Source organism: Panulirus ornatus, chromosome 32 (assembly GCF_036320965.1).
Source record: "Panulirus ornatus isolate Po-2019 chromosome 32, ASM3632096v1, whole genome shotgun sequence".
Taxonomy (NCBI): domain Eukaryota; kingdom Metazoa; phylum Arthropoda; class Malacostraca; order Decapoda; family Palinuridae; genus Panulirus; species Panulirus ornatus.
The window spans coordinates 14,089,162-14,106,540 of NC_092255.1; the positions used below are offsets into that span (position 1 = coordinate 14,089,162).

At 41.8% G+C, this 17,379-nt stretch overlaps 1 protein-coding gene across 1 annotated transcript in view; it reads right to left on the reverse strand.

The window, feature by feature from the left end:
• LOC139759055 (RNA cytidine acetyltransferase-like) overlaps nucleotides 1-17,379 on the reverse strand; it is a 175,190-nt gene that overhangs the window by 67,974 nt on the left and 89,837 nt on the right. Inside the window, exon 12 of the mRNA XM_071680969.1 lies at nucleotides 14,066-14,239. Coding sequence (XP_071537070.1) covers nucleotides 14,066-14,239 — 174 coding nt within the window. The remainder of the gene's footprint in view (nucleotides 1-14,065; nucleotides 14,240-17,379) is intronic.

The window sequence follows — 17,379 nt, forward strand, 5'->3', positions numbered from 1 at the left end:
GTGACTTGTCCCTCAACCCTACTGTACCTAATAACCTTGCTCTTATTCACATTCACTCTCAGCTTTTGTCTTTCACACACACTTTACCAAACTCAGTCACCAGCTTCTGCAGTTTCACATACAAATCAGCCACCAGCGCTGTATCATCAGCAAACACCATCTGACTCACTTCACAAGCTCTCTTATCCACAACAGACTGCATACTTGCCCCCCTTTCCAAAACTCTTGCATTCACCTCCCTAACAACCCTATCCATAAACAAATTAAACAATCATGGAGACATCACACACCCCTGCCGCAAACCAACATTCAATGAGAACCAAGCACTTTCTTATCTTCCTACATGTACATATGCCTTCCATTCTTAATAAAAACTTTTCACTGCTTCTAACAACTTGCCTCCCACACCATATATTCTTAATACCTTCCACAGAGCATCTCTATCAACTATATCATATGCCTTCTCCAGATCCATAAATGCTACGTACAAATCCATTTGCTTTTCTAAGTATTTCTCACATACATTCTTCAAAGCAAACACCTGATCCACACATCCTCTACCACTTCTGAAACCACACTGCTGTTCCCCAATCTGATGCTCTGTACATGCCTTTAACCTCTCAATCAATACCCTCCCATATTATCATACTTGATTGCCGTTATCCATGTCAGAGGAAAAACCAGAAGACACACAAAGAATGGCCCATCCACTCATACACATACACACACACACACACACATATATTTACTTTATTCATTTTGCTTTGTCGCTGTCTCCCGCGTTAGCGAGGTAGCACAAGGAAGCAGATGAAAGAATGGCCCAACCCACCCCCATACACATGTATATACATACACCTCCACACACGCAAATATACATACCTATACATCTCAACGTATACATATATATATACACACAGACATATACATATATACACATGCACATAATTCATACAGTCTGCCTTTATTCATTCCCATCGCCACCTAGCCACACATGAAATAACAGCCCCCTCCCCCCCTCATGTGTGTGAGGTAGCCCTAGGAAGACAACAAAGGCCCCATTCGTTCACACTCAGTCTCTAGCTGTCATGTAATAATGCACCGAAACCATAGCTCCCTTTCCACATCCAGGCCCCACAAAACTTTCCATGGTTTACCCTAGACGCTTCACATGCCCTGATTCAATCCATTGACAGCACATCGACCCCGGTATACCACATCGTTCCAATTCACTCTATTCCTTGCACGCCTTTCACCCTCCTGCATGTTCAGGCCCCGATCACTCAAAATCTTTTTCACTCCATCTTTCCGCCTCCAATTAGGTAACCTACTCCCACTTCTCCTCGTTCCCTCCACCTCTGACACATATATCCTCTTGGTCAATCATTCCTCACTCAGTCTCTCCATGTGACCAAACCATTTGAAAACACCCTCTTCTGCTCTCTCAACCACACTCTTTTTATTACCACACATCTCTCTTACCCTATTATTACTTACTCGATCAAACCACTTCACACCACATATTGTCCTTAAACATCTCATTTCCAGCACATCCACCCTCCTGCACACAACTCTATCCATAGCCCACACCTCGCAACCATATAACATTGTTGGAACCACTATTCCTTCAAACATAGCCATTTTTGCTTTCTGAGATAATGTTCTCGACTTACACACATTTTTCAATGCTCCAAGAACTTTCGCCCCTTCCCCACCCTATGATTCACTTCTGCTTCCATGGTTCCATCCGCTGCCAAATCCACTCCCAGATATCTAAAACACTTCACTTCCTCCAGTTTTTCTCCATTCAAACTTACCTCTCAATTGACTTGTCCATCAACTCTACAGTACCTAATAACCTTGCTCTTATTCACATTTACTCTCAGCATTCTTCTTTCACTCACTTTACCAAACTCAGTCACCAGCTTCTGCAGTTTCTCACACAAATCAGCCACCAGCGCTGTATCATCAGCGAACAACAACTGACCCACTTCCCAAGCTCTCTCATCCACAACAAACTTCATACTTGCCCCTCTTTCCAAAACTCTTGCATTCACCTCCCTAACATCCCCATCCTTAAACAAATTAAACAACCATGGAGACATCACACACCCCTGCCACAAACCAACATTCACTGAGAACCAATCACTTTCCTCTCTTCCTACACGTACACATGCCTTACATCCTCGATAAAAACTTTTCACTGCTTCTAACAACTTGCCTCCCACACCATATATTCTTAATACCTTCCACATAGCATCTCTATCAACTCTATCATATGCCTTCTCCAGATCCATAAATGCTACATACAAATCCATTTCCTTTTCTAAGTATTTCTCACATACATTCTTCAAAGCAAACACCTGATCCACACATCCTCTACCACTTCTGAAACTACACTGCTCTTCCCCAATCTGATGCTCTGTACATGCCTTCACCCTCTCAATCAATACACTCCCACATAATTTCCCAGGAATACTCAACAAACTTATACCTCTGTAATTTGAGCATTCCACCAATCCTCAGGCACCTCACCATGAGTCATACATACATTAAATAACCTTACCAACCAGTCAACAATACAATCACCCCCTTTCTTAATAAATTCCACTGCAATACCATCCAAACCCGCTGCCTTGCCGGCTTTCATCTTCCGCAAAGCTTTTACTACCTCTTCTCAGTTTACCAAATCATTCTCCCTAACCCTCTCACTTTGCACACCACCTCGACCAAAACACCCTATATCTGCCACTCTATCATCAAACACATTCAACAAACCTTCAAAATATTCACTCCATCTCCTCCTCACATCACCACTACTTGTTATCACCTCCCCATTAGCCCCCTTCACCAATGTTCCCATTCGTTTTCTTGTCTTACACACTTTATTTACCTCCTTCCAAAACATGTTTTTATTCTCCCTAAAATCTAATGATACTCTCTCACCCCATCTCTCATTTGCCCTCTTTTTCACCTCTTGCAACGTTCTCTTGACCTTCTGTCTCTTTCTTTTATACATCTTCTCATTTGCATTATTTCCCTGCAAAAATCATCCAAATGCCTCTCTCTAATCTTTCACTAATAATCTTACTTCTTCATCCCACCACTCACTACCCTTTCTAATCTGCCCACCTTCCACGCTTCTCATGCCACAAGCATCTTTTGCGCAAGCCATCACTGCTTCCCCAAATACATCCCATTCCTCCCCCACTCGCCTTACCTCCTTTGTTCTCACCTTTTTCCATTCTGTACTCAGTCTCTCCTGGTACTTCCTCACAAAAGTCTCCTTCCCAAGCTCACTTACTCTCACCATTCTCTTCACCCCAACATTCTCTCTTCTTTTCTGAAAACCTCTACAAATCTTCACCTTTGCCTCCACAAGATAATGATCAGACATCCCTCCAGTTGCACCTCTCAGCACATTAACATCCAAAAGTCTCTCTCGCGCGCCTATCAATTAACACGTAATCCAATAACGCTCTCTGGCCATCTCTCCTACTTACATACATATACTTATGTATATCTCTCTTTTTAAACTAGGTATTCCCAATCACCAGTCCTTTTTCAGCACATAAATCTACAAGCTCTTCTCCATTTCCATTTACAACACTGAACACCCAATGTACACCAATTATTCCCTCAACTGCCACATTACTCACCTTTGCATTCAAATCACCCATCACTATAACCCGGTCTCATGCAAAACCACTAACACACTCACTCAGCTATTCCCAAAACACTTGCCTCTCAAGATCCTTCTTCTCATGCCCAGGTGGATATGTGCCAATAATCACCCATCTCTCTCCATCCACTTTCAGTTGTACCCATATCAATCTAGAGTTTACTTTCTTACACACTATCACATACTCCCACCACTCCTGTTTCAGGAGTAGTGCTACTCCTTTCCTTGCTCTTGTCCTCTCACTAACCCCTGACTTTACTCCTAAGACATTTCCAAACCACTCTTCCCCTTTACCCTTGAGCTTCGTTTCACTTAGAGCCAAAACATCCAGGTTCCTTTCCTCAAACATACAACCGATCTCTCCTTTTTTCTCACCTTGGTTACATCCACACACATTTAGACACCCCAATCTGAGCCTTCGAGGAGGATAAGCACTCCCCGCATGACTCCTTCTTCTGTTTCTCATTTTAGAAAGTTAAAATACAAGGAGGGGAGGGTTTCCAGCCCCCCCGCTCCCATCCCCTTTAGTTGCCTTCTATATATATTTTTTTCATACTACTCGTCACTTCCTGCATTAGCGAGGTAGCGTTAAGAACAGACGACTGAGCCTTTTAGGGAAATCCTCACTTGGCCCCCTTCTCTCTTCCTTTTCTTGGAAAAAGTAAAACAAGTGGGGAGGATTTCCAGCCCCCTACTCCCTCCCCTTTTAGTCGCCTTCTACGACACGCAGGGAATACATGGGAAGTACTCTTTCTCCCCTATCTATATATATATATACATAAATGACCATATACGTTCATATAAATACATATATACACATACACAGACATACATATATACCTATTTGCCTTTATCCATTCCTGGCACTACCCCGCCCCATTAGAAAAAGCATCGCCTGCTTCAGCGAGGTAGCACCAGGAAAACAGACAAAAAGGGCCACATTCATTCACACTCAGTCTCTAACTGCCATCTATAATGCAGCAAAACCACAAACTCCCTATCCAAATCCAGGCCCCACAGATCTCTCCATGGCTTACCCCAGACATCTCACATCCCCTGGTTCAGTCTACTGACAGCACATTAACCCTGGTATAACACATCATTCCAATTCATTCTATTCCTTGCACGCCTCTCCCCCAACTGTATGTTCAGGCCCCCATCCTTCCACCTCCAATTTGGTTCCCTGCTTCTCTTTGTTCCCTCCACCTCTTTGTCAACCTTTCCTCACTCATTCTGTCCATATGTCCAAACCATTTCAACAATCCCTCTTCTGCTCTCTCAACCACACTCTTTCTATATCCACCTCTCTCTCTTACCCTTTTATTACTTACTCAATCAAACCACCTCACACCACATATTGTCCTCAAACATTTCATTTCCAACACATCCATCCTCCTCCGTACAACCCTATCTACAGCACATGCCTTGCAACCATATAATATTGTTAGAATTAATATTCCATCAATATATCCATTTTTGCTCTCCAAGATAACATTCTCTCCTTCCACACATTTTCATCACTCCTAGAACCTTCAATCCCTCTCCCACCCCGTGACTCACCTCTGCTTCCATGGTTCCATACACTGCTAGGTCCACTCCCAGGTATATAAAACACTACTTCCTCCATTTTTTCTCTATTCAATCTTACCTCCCAATTAACTTGTCCCTCAACCCTGCTGAACCTAATAACCTTGCTCTCATTCACAATTCCTCTCAACTTTCTCCTTTCAAACACTTTTCCAAACTCAGTCACCAACTTCTGCAGTTTCTCACTCAAATCAGTCACCAATGCTGTATCATTAGCAAACAACAACTGACTCAATTTCCAAGCCCTCTCATCCTCAGCAGACTGCATAGTCACCCCATCTCCAAAACTCTTGCATTTACCTCCCTGTCGATTCCATCCATAAACAAATTAAACAACCATGGAAACATCACACACCCCTGCCGCAGAACGACCTTCACTGGGAACCAATTACTCTTTTCTCTTCCAACTCGGATACATGCCTTTCATCCTTGATAAAAACTCTTCACAGCTTCTAGCAACTTACCTCCCACACCATATAATCTTAAGACTTTCCACAAAGCATCTCTATCAACCCTATCATATGCCCTCTCCAGGTCCATAAATGCTACATACAAATCCATCTGTTTTTCTAAGTATTTCTCACACACATTCTTCATAGCAAACACCTGATCTACACATTCTCTACCACTTCGGAAAAAACACTGCTCCTCCATAGTCTGAAGCTCTGAACATGCCTTTACCCTCTCAATCAATACCCTCCCACCCAATTTCCCAGGAATACTCAACAAACTTATGCCTCTGCAGTTTAAAAACTCACCTTTATCCCCTTTGCCTTTGTACAATAATACTATGCATGCATTCCACCAATCCTCAGGCACTTCACCATGATCCATACATACACTGAATATCCTTACCCACCAATTGACAACACAATCACCCCTTTTCATAATAAATTCAACTGCAATACCATCCAAACCCGTTGCCTTGCCAGATTTCATCTTCCTCAAAGAATTCATTACCTCTTCTCTCTTTGCTAAACCATTCTCCCTGACTCTCTCACTTCACACACCACCTCAACCAAAACACCCTACATCTGCCACTCTATAATCAAATGCATTCAACAAGCCTTCAAATTACTCACTCCATCTCATTCTCACTTCATCACTAACTGTTATCACTTCCCCCCCCTTCACCGATGTTCCCATGTGTTTTCTTACGCACGTTATTTACCTCCTTCCAAAACATCTTTTTATTCTCCCTGAAGTTTAATGATACTCTCTCATCCCAACTCTCATTTGCCCTCTTTTTCGTCCCTTGCACCTTCCTCTTGATCTCCTGTTGATTACTTACATACATACATCTCTCAGACATTTGCACTCCTTCCTTGTAAGTATCATCCAAATGCCTCTATTTTCTCTTTCACTAACAAGTTTACCTCTTCATCCCACCATTCACTACCCTTTCTAATATGCCCACCTCCCACCTTTCTCATGCCACATGCATCTTTGTACATGCCTAAATACATCCCATTCCTCACCCACTCCCCTCACCTTTAGCCATTCTACTCTCAATCTCTCCTGGTACTTCCTGACACAAACCTGGTACTTCCTGACACAAGTCTCCTTCCCAAGCTCACTAACTCTCACCACTCTCTTCTCCCAAAATTTTCTCTTCTTTTTTGAAAACCTCTACAAATCTTCACCTTCACCTCCACAAGATAGTGATCAGATATCCCACCCACTGCCCCTCTGAGCACATTATCATCCTAAAGTCTCTCTTTTACATAACTATCAATTAACATGTAATAAAATAATGCCCTTTGACCATTTGTCCTACTCACATGTGTACATTTATGTATATCTTATCAAACCAGGTATTCCCAATCACCACTCTTTTTCCAGCACACGAATCCACAAGTTCTTCACCATTTCCATTTACACCACTGAATACCTCATGAACACCAACTTTACCCTCAACTGCCACATTACTCCCCTTTGCATTTAAATCACCCATCACTAATACGCAGTACTGTGCATCAAAGCTGCTGACAAACTCACTCAGCTGCTCCCAAAACACTTACCTCTCATGATCTTTCTTCTCATGACCAGGTGCACAAACACCAATAATCACCCATCTCTCTCCACCCACTTTCAGTATTACCCACATCAATCTAGAATTTACTTTCTAGCACTCTATCACACACTCCCACAACTCCTGCTTCAGGAGTAGTGCTATTCCTTCCTTAACTCTTGTCCTCTTACCAACCCCTGGCTTGTACATATATATATATATTTTCATTTCACAATGGAAAGCTGAAAACCTTAAGACCTCTTTTTTTGTCCTAAATTCTGAGTGTTGGCCAAAGCTTTAAGGGTACTGCAAAAAGTTATCAGACACATTACTGAACAAGTATTTGAGAAATGAACAAAAGTAAAGATTTTTTTTTTTTCGCTGTCTCCCGCGCTTGCGAGGTAGCGCAAGGAAACAGATGAAAGAAATGGCCCAACCCACCCCCATACACATGTATATACATACGTCCACACACGCAAATATACATACCTACACAGCTTTCCATGGTTTACCCCAGACGCTTCACATGCCCTGATTCAATCCACTGACAGCACGTCGACCCCGGTATACCACATCGATCCAATTCACTCTATTCCTTGCCCTCCTTTCACCCTCCTGCATGTTCAGGCCCTGATCACTCAAAATCTTTTTCACTCCATCTTTCCACCTCCAATTTGGTCTCCCACTTCTCCTCGTTCCCTCCATCTCCACACATATATCCTCTTGGTCAACCTTTCCTCACTCATTCTCTCCATGTGCCCAAACCATTTCAAAACACCCTCTTCTGCTCTCTCAACCAAGCTCTTTTTATTTCCACACATCTCTCTTACCCTTACCTTACTTACTCTATCAAACCACCTCACACCACACATTGTCCTCAAACATCTCATTTCCAGCACATCCACCCTCCTGCGCACAACTCTATCCATAGCCCACGCCTCGCAACCATACAACATTGTTGGAACCACTATTCCTTCAAACATACCCATTTTTGCTTTCCGAGATAATGTTCTCAACTTCCACACATTCTTCAAGGCTCCCAGAATTTTCGCCCCCTCCCCCACCCTATGATCCACTTCCGCTTCCATGGTTCCATCCGCTGCCAGATCCACTCCCAGATATCTAAAACACTTTACTTCCTCCAGTTTTTCTCCATTCAAACTTACCTCCCAATTGACTTGACCCTCAACCCTACTGTACCTAATAACCTTGCTCTTATTCACATTTACACTTAACTTTCTTCTTTCACACACTTTACCAAACTCAGTCACCAGCTTCTGCAGTTTCTCACATGAATCAGCCACCAGTGCTGTATCATCAGCGATCAACTACTGACTCACTTCCCAAGCTCTCTCATCCACAACAGACTTCATACTTGCCCCTCTTTCCAAAACTCTTGCATTCACCTCCCTAACAACCCCATCCATAAACAAATTAAACAACCATGGAGACATCACACACCCCTGCCGCAAACCTACATTCACTGAGAACCAATCACTTTCCTCTCTTCCTACACGTACACATGCCTTACATCCTCGATAAAAACTTTTCACTGCTTCTAACAACTTGCCTCCCATACCATATATTCTTAATACCTTCCACAGAGCACCTCTATCAACTCTATCATATGCCTTCTTCAGATCCATAAATGCTACATACAAATCCATTTGCTTTTCTAAGTATTTCTCACATACATTCTTCAAAGCAAACACCTGATCCACACATCCTCTACCACTTCTGAAACCACACCTCACCATGAGTCATACATACATTAAATAACCTTACCAACCAGTCAATAATACAGTCACCCCCTTTTTTAATAAATTCCACTGCAATACCATCCAAACCTGCTGCCTTGCCGGCTTTCATCTTCCGCAAAGCTTTCACTACCTCTTCTCTGTTTACCAAATCATTTTCCCTAACCCTCTCACTTTGCACACCACCTCGACCAAAACACCCTATATCTGCCACTCTATCATCAAACACATTCAACAAACCTTCAAAATACTCACTCCATCTCCTTCTCACATCACCACTACTTGTTATCACCTCCCCATTTGCGCCCTTCACTGAAGTTCCCATTTGCTCCATTGTCTTACGCACTTTATTTACCTCCTTCCAGAACATCTTTTTATTCTCCCTAAAATTTAATGATATTCTCTCACCCCAACTCTCATTTGCCCTCTTTTTCACCTCTTGCACCTTTCTCTTGACCTCCTGTCTCTTTCTTTTATACATCTCCCACTCAATTGCATTTTTTCCCTGCAAAAATCGTCCAAATGCCTCTCTCTTCTCTTTCACTAATAATCTTACTTCTTCATTCCACCACTCACTACCCTTTCTAATCAACCCACCTCCCACTCTTCTCATGCCACAAGCATCTTTTGCGCAATCCATCACTGATTCCCTAAATACATCCCATTCCTCCCCCACTCCCCTTACTTCCATTGTTCTCACCTTTTTCCATTCTGTACTCAGTCTCTCCTGGTACTTCCTCACACAAGTCTCCTTCCCAAGCTCACTTACTCTCCACCCTCTTCACCCCAACATTCACTCTTCTTTTCTGAAAACCCATACAAATCTTCACCTTAGCCTCCACAAGATAATGATCAGACATCCCTCCAGTTGCACCTCTCAGCACATTAACATCCAAAAGTCTCTCTCGCGCGCCTGTCAATTAACACATAATCCAATAACGCTCTCTGGCCATCTCTCATACTTACATACGTATACTTATGTATATCTCGCTTTTTAAACCAGGTATTCCCAATCACCAGTCCTTTTTCAGCACATAAATCTACAAGCTCTTCACCATTTCCATTTACAACACTGAACACCCCATGTATACCAATTATTCCCTCAACTGCCACATTACTCACCTTTGCATTCAAATCACCCATCACTATAACCCGGTCTCGTGCATCAAAACCACTAACACACTCATTCAGCTGCTCCCAAAACACTTGCCTCTCATGATCTTTCTTCTCATGCCCAGGTGCATATGCACCAATAATCACCCATCTCTCTCCATCAACTTTCAGTTTTATCCATATTAACTGAGAATTTACTTTCTTACATTCTATCACATACTCCCACAACTCCTGTTTCAGGAGTACTGCCGCTCCTTCCCTTGCTCTTGTCCTCTCACTAACTCCTGACTTTACTCCCAAGACATTCCCAAACCACTCTTTCCCTTTACCCTTGAGCTTCGTTTCACTCAGAGCCAAAACATCCAGGTTCCTTTCCTCAAACATACTACCTATCTCTCCTTTTTTCACATCTTGGTTACATCCACACACATTTAGACACACCAGTCTGAGCCTTCGAGGAGGATGAGCACTCCCCGCGTAACTCCTTCTTCTGTTTCCCATTTTAGAAAGTTAAAAAAATACAAGGAGGGGAGGATTTCTGGCCCCCCGCTCCCGTCCCCTCTAGTCGCCTTCTACGACACGCGAGGAATGCGTGGGAAGTATTCTTTCACCCCTATCCCCAGGGATAATATATATGGATGTTTATGGATGGGGTTGTTAGGGAGGTGAATGCAAGAGTTTTGGAAAGAGGGGCAAGTATGAAGTCTGTTGTGGATGAGAGAGCTTGGGAAGTGAGTCAGTTGTTGTTCGCTGATGATACAGTGCTGGTGGCTGATTCATGTGAGAAACTGCAGAAGCTGGTGACTGAGTTTGGTGAAGTGTGTGAAAGAAGAAAGTTAAGAGTAAATGTGAATAAGAGCAAGGTTATTAGGTACAGTAGGGTTGAGGGTCAATTCAATTGGGAGGTAAGTTTGAATGGAGAAAAACTGGAGGAAGTAAAGTGTTTTAGATATCTGGGAGTGGATCTGGCAGCGGATGGAACCATGGAAGCGGAAGTGAATCATAGGGTGGGGGAGGGGGCGAAAATCCTGGGAGCCTTGAAGAATGTGTGGAAGTCAAGAACATTATCTCGGAAAGTAAAAATAGGTATGTTTGAAGGAATAGTAGTTCCAACAATGTTGTATGGTTGCGAGGCGTGGGCTATGGATAGAGTTGTGCGCAGGAGGGTGAATGTGCTGGAAATGAGATGTTTGAGGACAGTGTGTGGTGTGAGGTGATTTGATCGAGTAAGTAAGGTAAGGGTAAGAGAGATGTGTGGAAATAAAAGAGCGTGGTTGAGAGAGCAGAAGAGGGTGTTTTGAAATGGTTTGGGCACATGGAGAGAATGAGTGAGGAAAGATTGACCAAGAGGATATATGTGTCGGAGGTGGAGGGAACGAGGAGAAGTGGGAGACCAAATTGGAGGTGGAGGGATGGAGTGAAAAAGATTTTGTGTGATCGGGGCCTGACCATGCAGGAGGGTGAAAGGAGGGCAAGGAATAGAGTGAATTGGATCGATGTGGCATACTGGGGTTGACGTGCTGTCAGTGGATTGAATCAGGGCATGTGAAGCGTCTGGGGTAATCCATGGAAAGCTGTGTAGGTATGTATATTTGCGTGTGTGGACGTGTATGTATATAAATGTGTATGGGGGTGGGTTGGGCCATTTCTTTCGTCTGTTTCCTTGCGCTACCTCGCAAACGCGGGAGACAGCGACAAAGCAAAAAAAAAAAAAAAAATATATACATATATATATACATACACATACATACACACACACACACATATACATATATATTCATATGAAAAATGTAAGAAATAATTTAGAAAACTGAAACTTCTAGCTTGAAATGAAATGAAAAAATGAATGTCACATAATGGTTCAACCTCTGGCTATGGAAAAGGGAAATGTATAATTTATTTACACAAACGTCAATAGTAGTTCTCATCAATTTAACCACAGTATCAATAAGCTTCAATGTCTAAGCTACATTTTTTCCAATTTCACTATTTTCTTGTCAAAGCACCATGTATGAAAACTATCACTCCAGTAACACAACTATAAACATTTACTTCCCCTTTAAAAAAGATACCTTTGTGAAACACTACACTCATTCATGAATGGTGACATTTCTAGTATAGTATTATTTATTGTCAAGAGTATTATGTAACTGCCTTCTCTAGGTAGAGCTCGAGATCAAGTTTTCAATCTTGAGTCACCTAACAGTACATGGAGATCAGATTCACTCTTGACAGCACAGCAAATGCCTCTGGCCTTCAAGATTTCCATCAAACTGTGATACATGTCTGCAGGTACTTGATTCTCAATCTTTTCACCCATGTGTCAAAGTGTCAATCTAACTTTATCCAATCTATTCTGGTATCAATGAATTCAACAAGTAAGAGACATTTTCAGCAATCCTAAGGCTAACTCTGCTACTTCCTATGCCAGCTTAATTGTTTCACCACTGTTCTCTTCAAAAACTTTCTAGTTCATCAGGTATGTTATCAAAGCTAATTGGCAGACTTTGTCAGTCATTACTTTCCTCAGAATGTTATCTAGAAGACCCAATGTTTACCAGCAACTCTTGGAATTCTACAGTTTTTCTCACCACATAGGTTCATCCTTCCCCTCATCTGTCTGCTATATCTTTGTCTCTCCTAGCATACATCTCTACAGAACAATTACAAGCAGTTCAACTTCCTTGCTGGATTTAGCCTCACCTATGTTTATGATGTCTACCTTGCCTTTACATATGTAATCATTAACATTAAACTGTTATATAAATCAAATTTCAAAACTGGTCACAGCTGCACCATACATCAACTGTGACAAACTTTATCTATCCATATATCTATATATCTCTATCTTTGATGTCCGTTCCTTCCGGAACTTCCATCAAGAGGCTATCCATGGCAAAAATCTCAATTTATTCCTGTCCTTACATGCCTCCTTCATATACAACATTTTATGCATTCTTCCAGCATTTCTCTCCCTTCAGTAATCTTCCACTCTATTTCCCCATGTGACAGCTGATCTTCCTCTCACACCATCACCTTTAATCATACACTCTCCCAGTAAACTCCATGTCTTGCATTTTATCCACAAGCTCAAATGGCCTCATAGCATTACGTCTCATCAACTCCACTGCTCCACAATTCATTCAGTTTGCATTCCCTGAAATATCAGACCTCTCATACACTCCCTCATTTCTTTCCACAATTCACCTAATCACCACAGGCTCCTTTCAAGCAGCTCATTTCCACAGCCTGGATTCGTGACCTTTATTCACCTTTCAGCTGCATGGGTTAGGGTCAGGAGGAATATGTTGTCCCTTAATCCTCTCTTAATTTTCATAGTTACACCTCTACTCTTCATTATTTTCTTAAGAGACCCAGTGACTGACTCTTCTACCCAATACTGCTCTTTCTATCTCCAACCACATCACCAAACTTACCCAAAATAGCTCCTAAATACTTAAATTTTGTCACCTCTTTCAGTCTTTCTCCCTCCACATCTATAAAACAGTTTAGTACACTTTCTTCTCTCTCTCATTAGGGATTTGCCAAATCCGTACTTCAACAAGATTTCTGTGTCAGTTTCAAATTGCATGCCAAATGCAAATTTCAACACTCCACCATGGCAAAAAAAATAGATAAGGGATTCCTTTTTTAATTTTCATATTCCTGCAAGAATATCTTTAATATTACAAGAATACAGAATGAGTAAGAGAGATCTCAACTCAATCACTTCTTCACTTACTGAACTCTTTAAAAGCCATAAAACCATGAATGATGGCTGTAGAGTTAAATGTTTATTATGCCAATCAAACACACAGCTGCTTGATGTGATGTTCCTCAACAATTAGCTATTGTTCAAAAAAGGACTTTCTATAGTTCCTCACAGAGTAATGACAAATATACAACAAATAATATTACCTGATAATCAGGATGTGTCGCTACTCTTACAATCCTGGCCCCTGTTAATTCTGAGAGACGAGTATCTAAGAACTGGGAGGTCAGAGACCAGGGTACCAAGTCACCTGATGGACGTTCACCACGGCTCTTGCAAGCATGTGACACTGATGCTGGGATCCCTCCCTCCATGCACACCTGGAAAATGCAATAATATCAGTTTGATCATGACTATTTACTAACGGACAGCTAAAGCTGTCAGGAAACTCAAAAATTTTCTTTTGGATCTAAGGGACAGTAGGTTTCTGATGGTGTAAAACCCCTTCTTGAGAATATATCAATACAACAAATACAACAATACTTCAACACTTCCCCATCCATTCCTGACACTAACTCATTAACACAGAAAAAGAAAAACATGTATGAAAAAAGTTTACATATGACAGATCCTATAGTGAAATAGGTAGTAATTAAAAAAAGTTAAATTACAACTTTTGGAATCAAAGCTCTGCACTAAGAAAACCTTTCTTATTCATGGATATATGTTTCACACAAGTAAGACAAGAGAACAAATGGGAACATCGGTAAAGGGGAGGTAATCACAAGTGCTGGTGAAGTGAGAAGATGGAGTGAGTATTTTGAAGGTTTGTTGAATGTGTTTGATGATATGGTGGCAGATATTGAATGTTTTGGTCAAGGTGGTGTGCGAAGTGAGAGGGTTAGGGAGAATAGTTTGAGGGACACAGAAGAGGTAGTGAAAGCTTTGCGGAAGATGAAAGCCAGCAAGGCGGAGGGTTTGGATGGTATTGCACAGGAATTTATCAAAAAAGGGGACGACTGTGTTACTGACTGGTTGGTGAGAATATTCAATGTATGCATGGTTCATGGAGAAGTGCCTGAAGATTGGAGGAATGCATGCATAGTGCCACTGTATAAAGGCAAAGGGGATAAAAGTGTGTTCAAGTTACAGATGTATACATCTGTTGAGTATTCCTATGAAATTATATGGGAGGATATTGATTGAGAGGGCGAAGACATGTACAGAGCATCAGATTGGGGAAGAGCAGTGTGGTTTCAGAAGTGGTAGAGGATGTGTGGATCAGGTGTTTGCTTTGAAGAATGTGAGAAATACTTAGAAAAACAGATGGATTTGTATGTAGCACTTATGGATCTGGAGAAGGCATATGATAGGGTGGATAGATATGCTTTGTGGAAGGTATTAAGAGTATATGGTGCTGGAGGTAAGTTGCTAGAAGCAGGGAAAATTTTTTAACAAGGATGTGTACGACTAGGAAGAGAGGAAAGAGACTGGTTCCCAGTGAGTGTTGGTTTGTGGCAGGGGTGCATGATGTCTAAATGGTTGTTTAATTTGTTTATGGATGGGGTTCTTAGGGAGGTGTATGCAAGAGTTTTGGAGAAAGAGGCATGTATACAGTCTGTTCTGGATGAGAGGGCCTGGGAAGTGAGTCACTTGTTCGCTGATGATACATAGCTGGTGGCTGATTCAGGTGTGAAACTGCAGAAGTTGGTGACTGAGTTTGGTAAAGTGTGTGAAAGAAGAAAACTGAGAGTAAAGGTGAATAAGAGCAAGGTTATTAGGTTCAGTAGGGTTGAGGGACAAGTTAATTGGGAGGTGAGTTTGAATTGAGAAAAACTGGAGGAAGGGAAGTGTTTTAGATATCTGGGAGTAGATTTGGCAACAGATGGAACCATAAAAGTGGAAATGAGTCACAGGGTGGGGGAGGGGGCAAAGGTTCTGGGAGTGGTGAAAAATGTGTGGAAGGCAAGAACATTATCTCGGAGCAAAAATGGATATGTTTGAAGGAATAGTGGTTCCAACAATGTTATATGGTTGCGAGGCATATGCTATAGATAGGGTTGTGCAGCGGAGGGTGGATGTGTTGGAAATGAGATGTTTGAGGGCAATATGTGGTGTGAGGTAGTTTGATCGAATAAGTAATGAAAGGGTAAGAGTGGTAATACAAAGAGTGTGGTTGAGAGAGCAGAAGAGGGTGTGTTGAAATGGTTTGGCCACATGGAGAGAATGAGCGAGGAAAGATTGACAAAGAGGATGTGTGTGTCAGAGGTAGAGGGAACGAGGAGAAGCGGGAGACCAAACTGGAGGTGGAAGGATGGAACAAAAGAGATTTTGAGGGATCGGGGCCTGAACATACAGGAGGGTGAAAGGAGTGCAAGGAATAGACTGAACTGGAACAATAAGGTATACCAGGGTCGAAGTGCTGTCAACAGACTGGGGTAAACCATGGAAGGTTTTGTGGGGCCTGGATGTGGAAAGGAAGCTGTGGTTTTGGTGCATTACACATGATAGCCAGAGACTGAGTGTGAACGAATGTGGACTTTTTGTCTTTTTCTAGTATGGGGAGGGGGTACCACTGCCATTTCATGTAAGGTGGGGTGGCGACAGGAATGGATGAAGGCAACAAATATGAATATGTACATGTGTATATATGTATGTGTATGTATATGTTTGTATATGTTGAAATGTATAGGCATGTATATGTGCATGTGTGGGCATTTATGCATATACATGTGTATGTGGGTGGGTTGGGCCATTCTTTTGTTTGTTTCCTTGTGCTACCTCGTTAACATGGTAAACGGCAATTAAGTATGATATATAAATAAATAAATGTTTCACATGATAAATGAAATGTTTTCTGATCAAGTTTTATGCATTTAATAAGGAAGGTAAAAATCCTAGGAAGCCTCTTCAATATAAGTCTAACACTCACAACATGTCATGTGGCCTATACAGAGGAGGTAAACCTCCTTCCACTCCAAGATAAATTTCCATACTAAGCATAACGCATAATAATTCCAAAGGGTTCTTCATAACCCTCTCTGGTTGGTTCTTGTTAGGTTATGGGCATGTGTCAGGATGTTCAAAAGTGTCTTAGAGTTGTAAGGCAACTTATATGGACTATGGATATTTCTGATGAAGATGATAAATAAAAGACAAAAAATTAGATAAAAACATTTTGTGTTTGGAGGTAGTAAGAATGGAAATGTTGGTCTTACTTGATGCCACCCCTTCCTTTGCTCTCCATCAGACTAACATCAGTCTTTACTCCTTGGACATTCCTAAATGATTCTTTACCATTTCCCCTTGGGATTACCTTCAATCAGAGTCAGATCATTCAGCTTCCTCTCATCAGACATATTACCTTTCTCTTCCTCCTTCTCATCTTGTTTTAATTTTATGTTGTTGACTGGATGGTGAGAATATTCACTGTATGTATGGTTCACGGTGAAGTGCCTGAGGATTGGCAGAATGCATGCATAGTGCCATTGTACAAAGGCAAAGGGGATAAAGGTGAGTA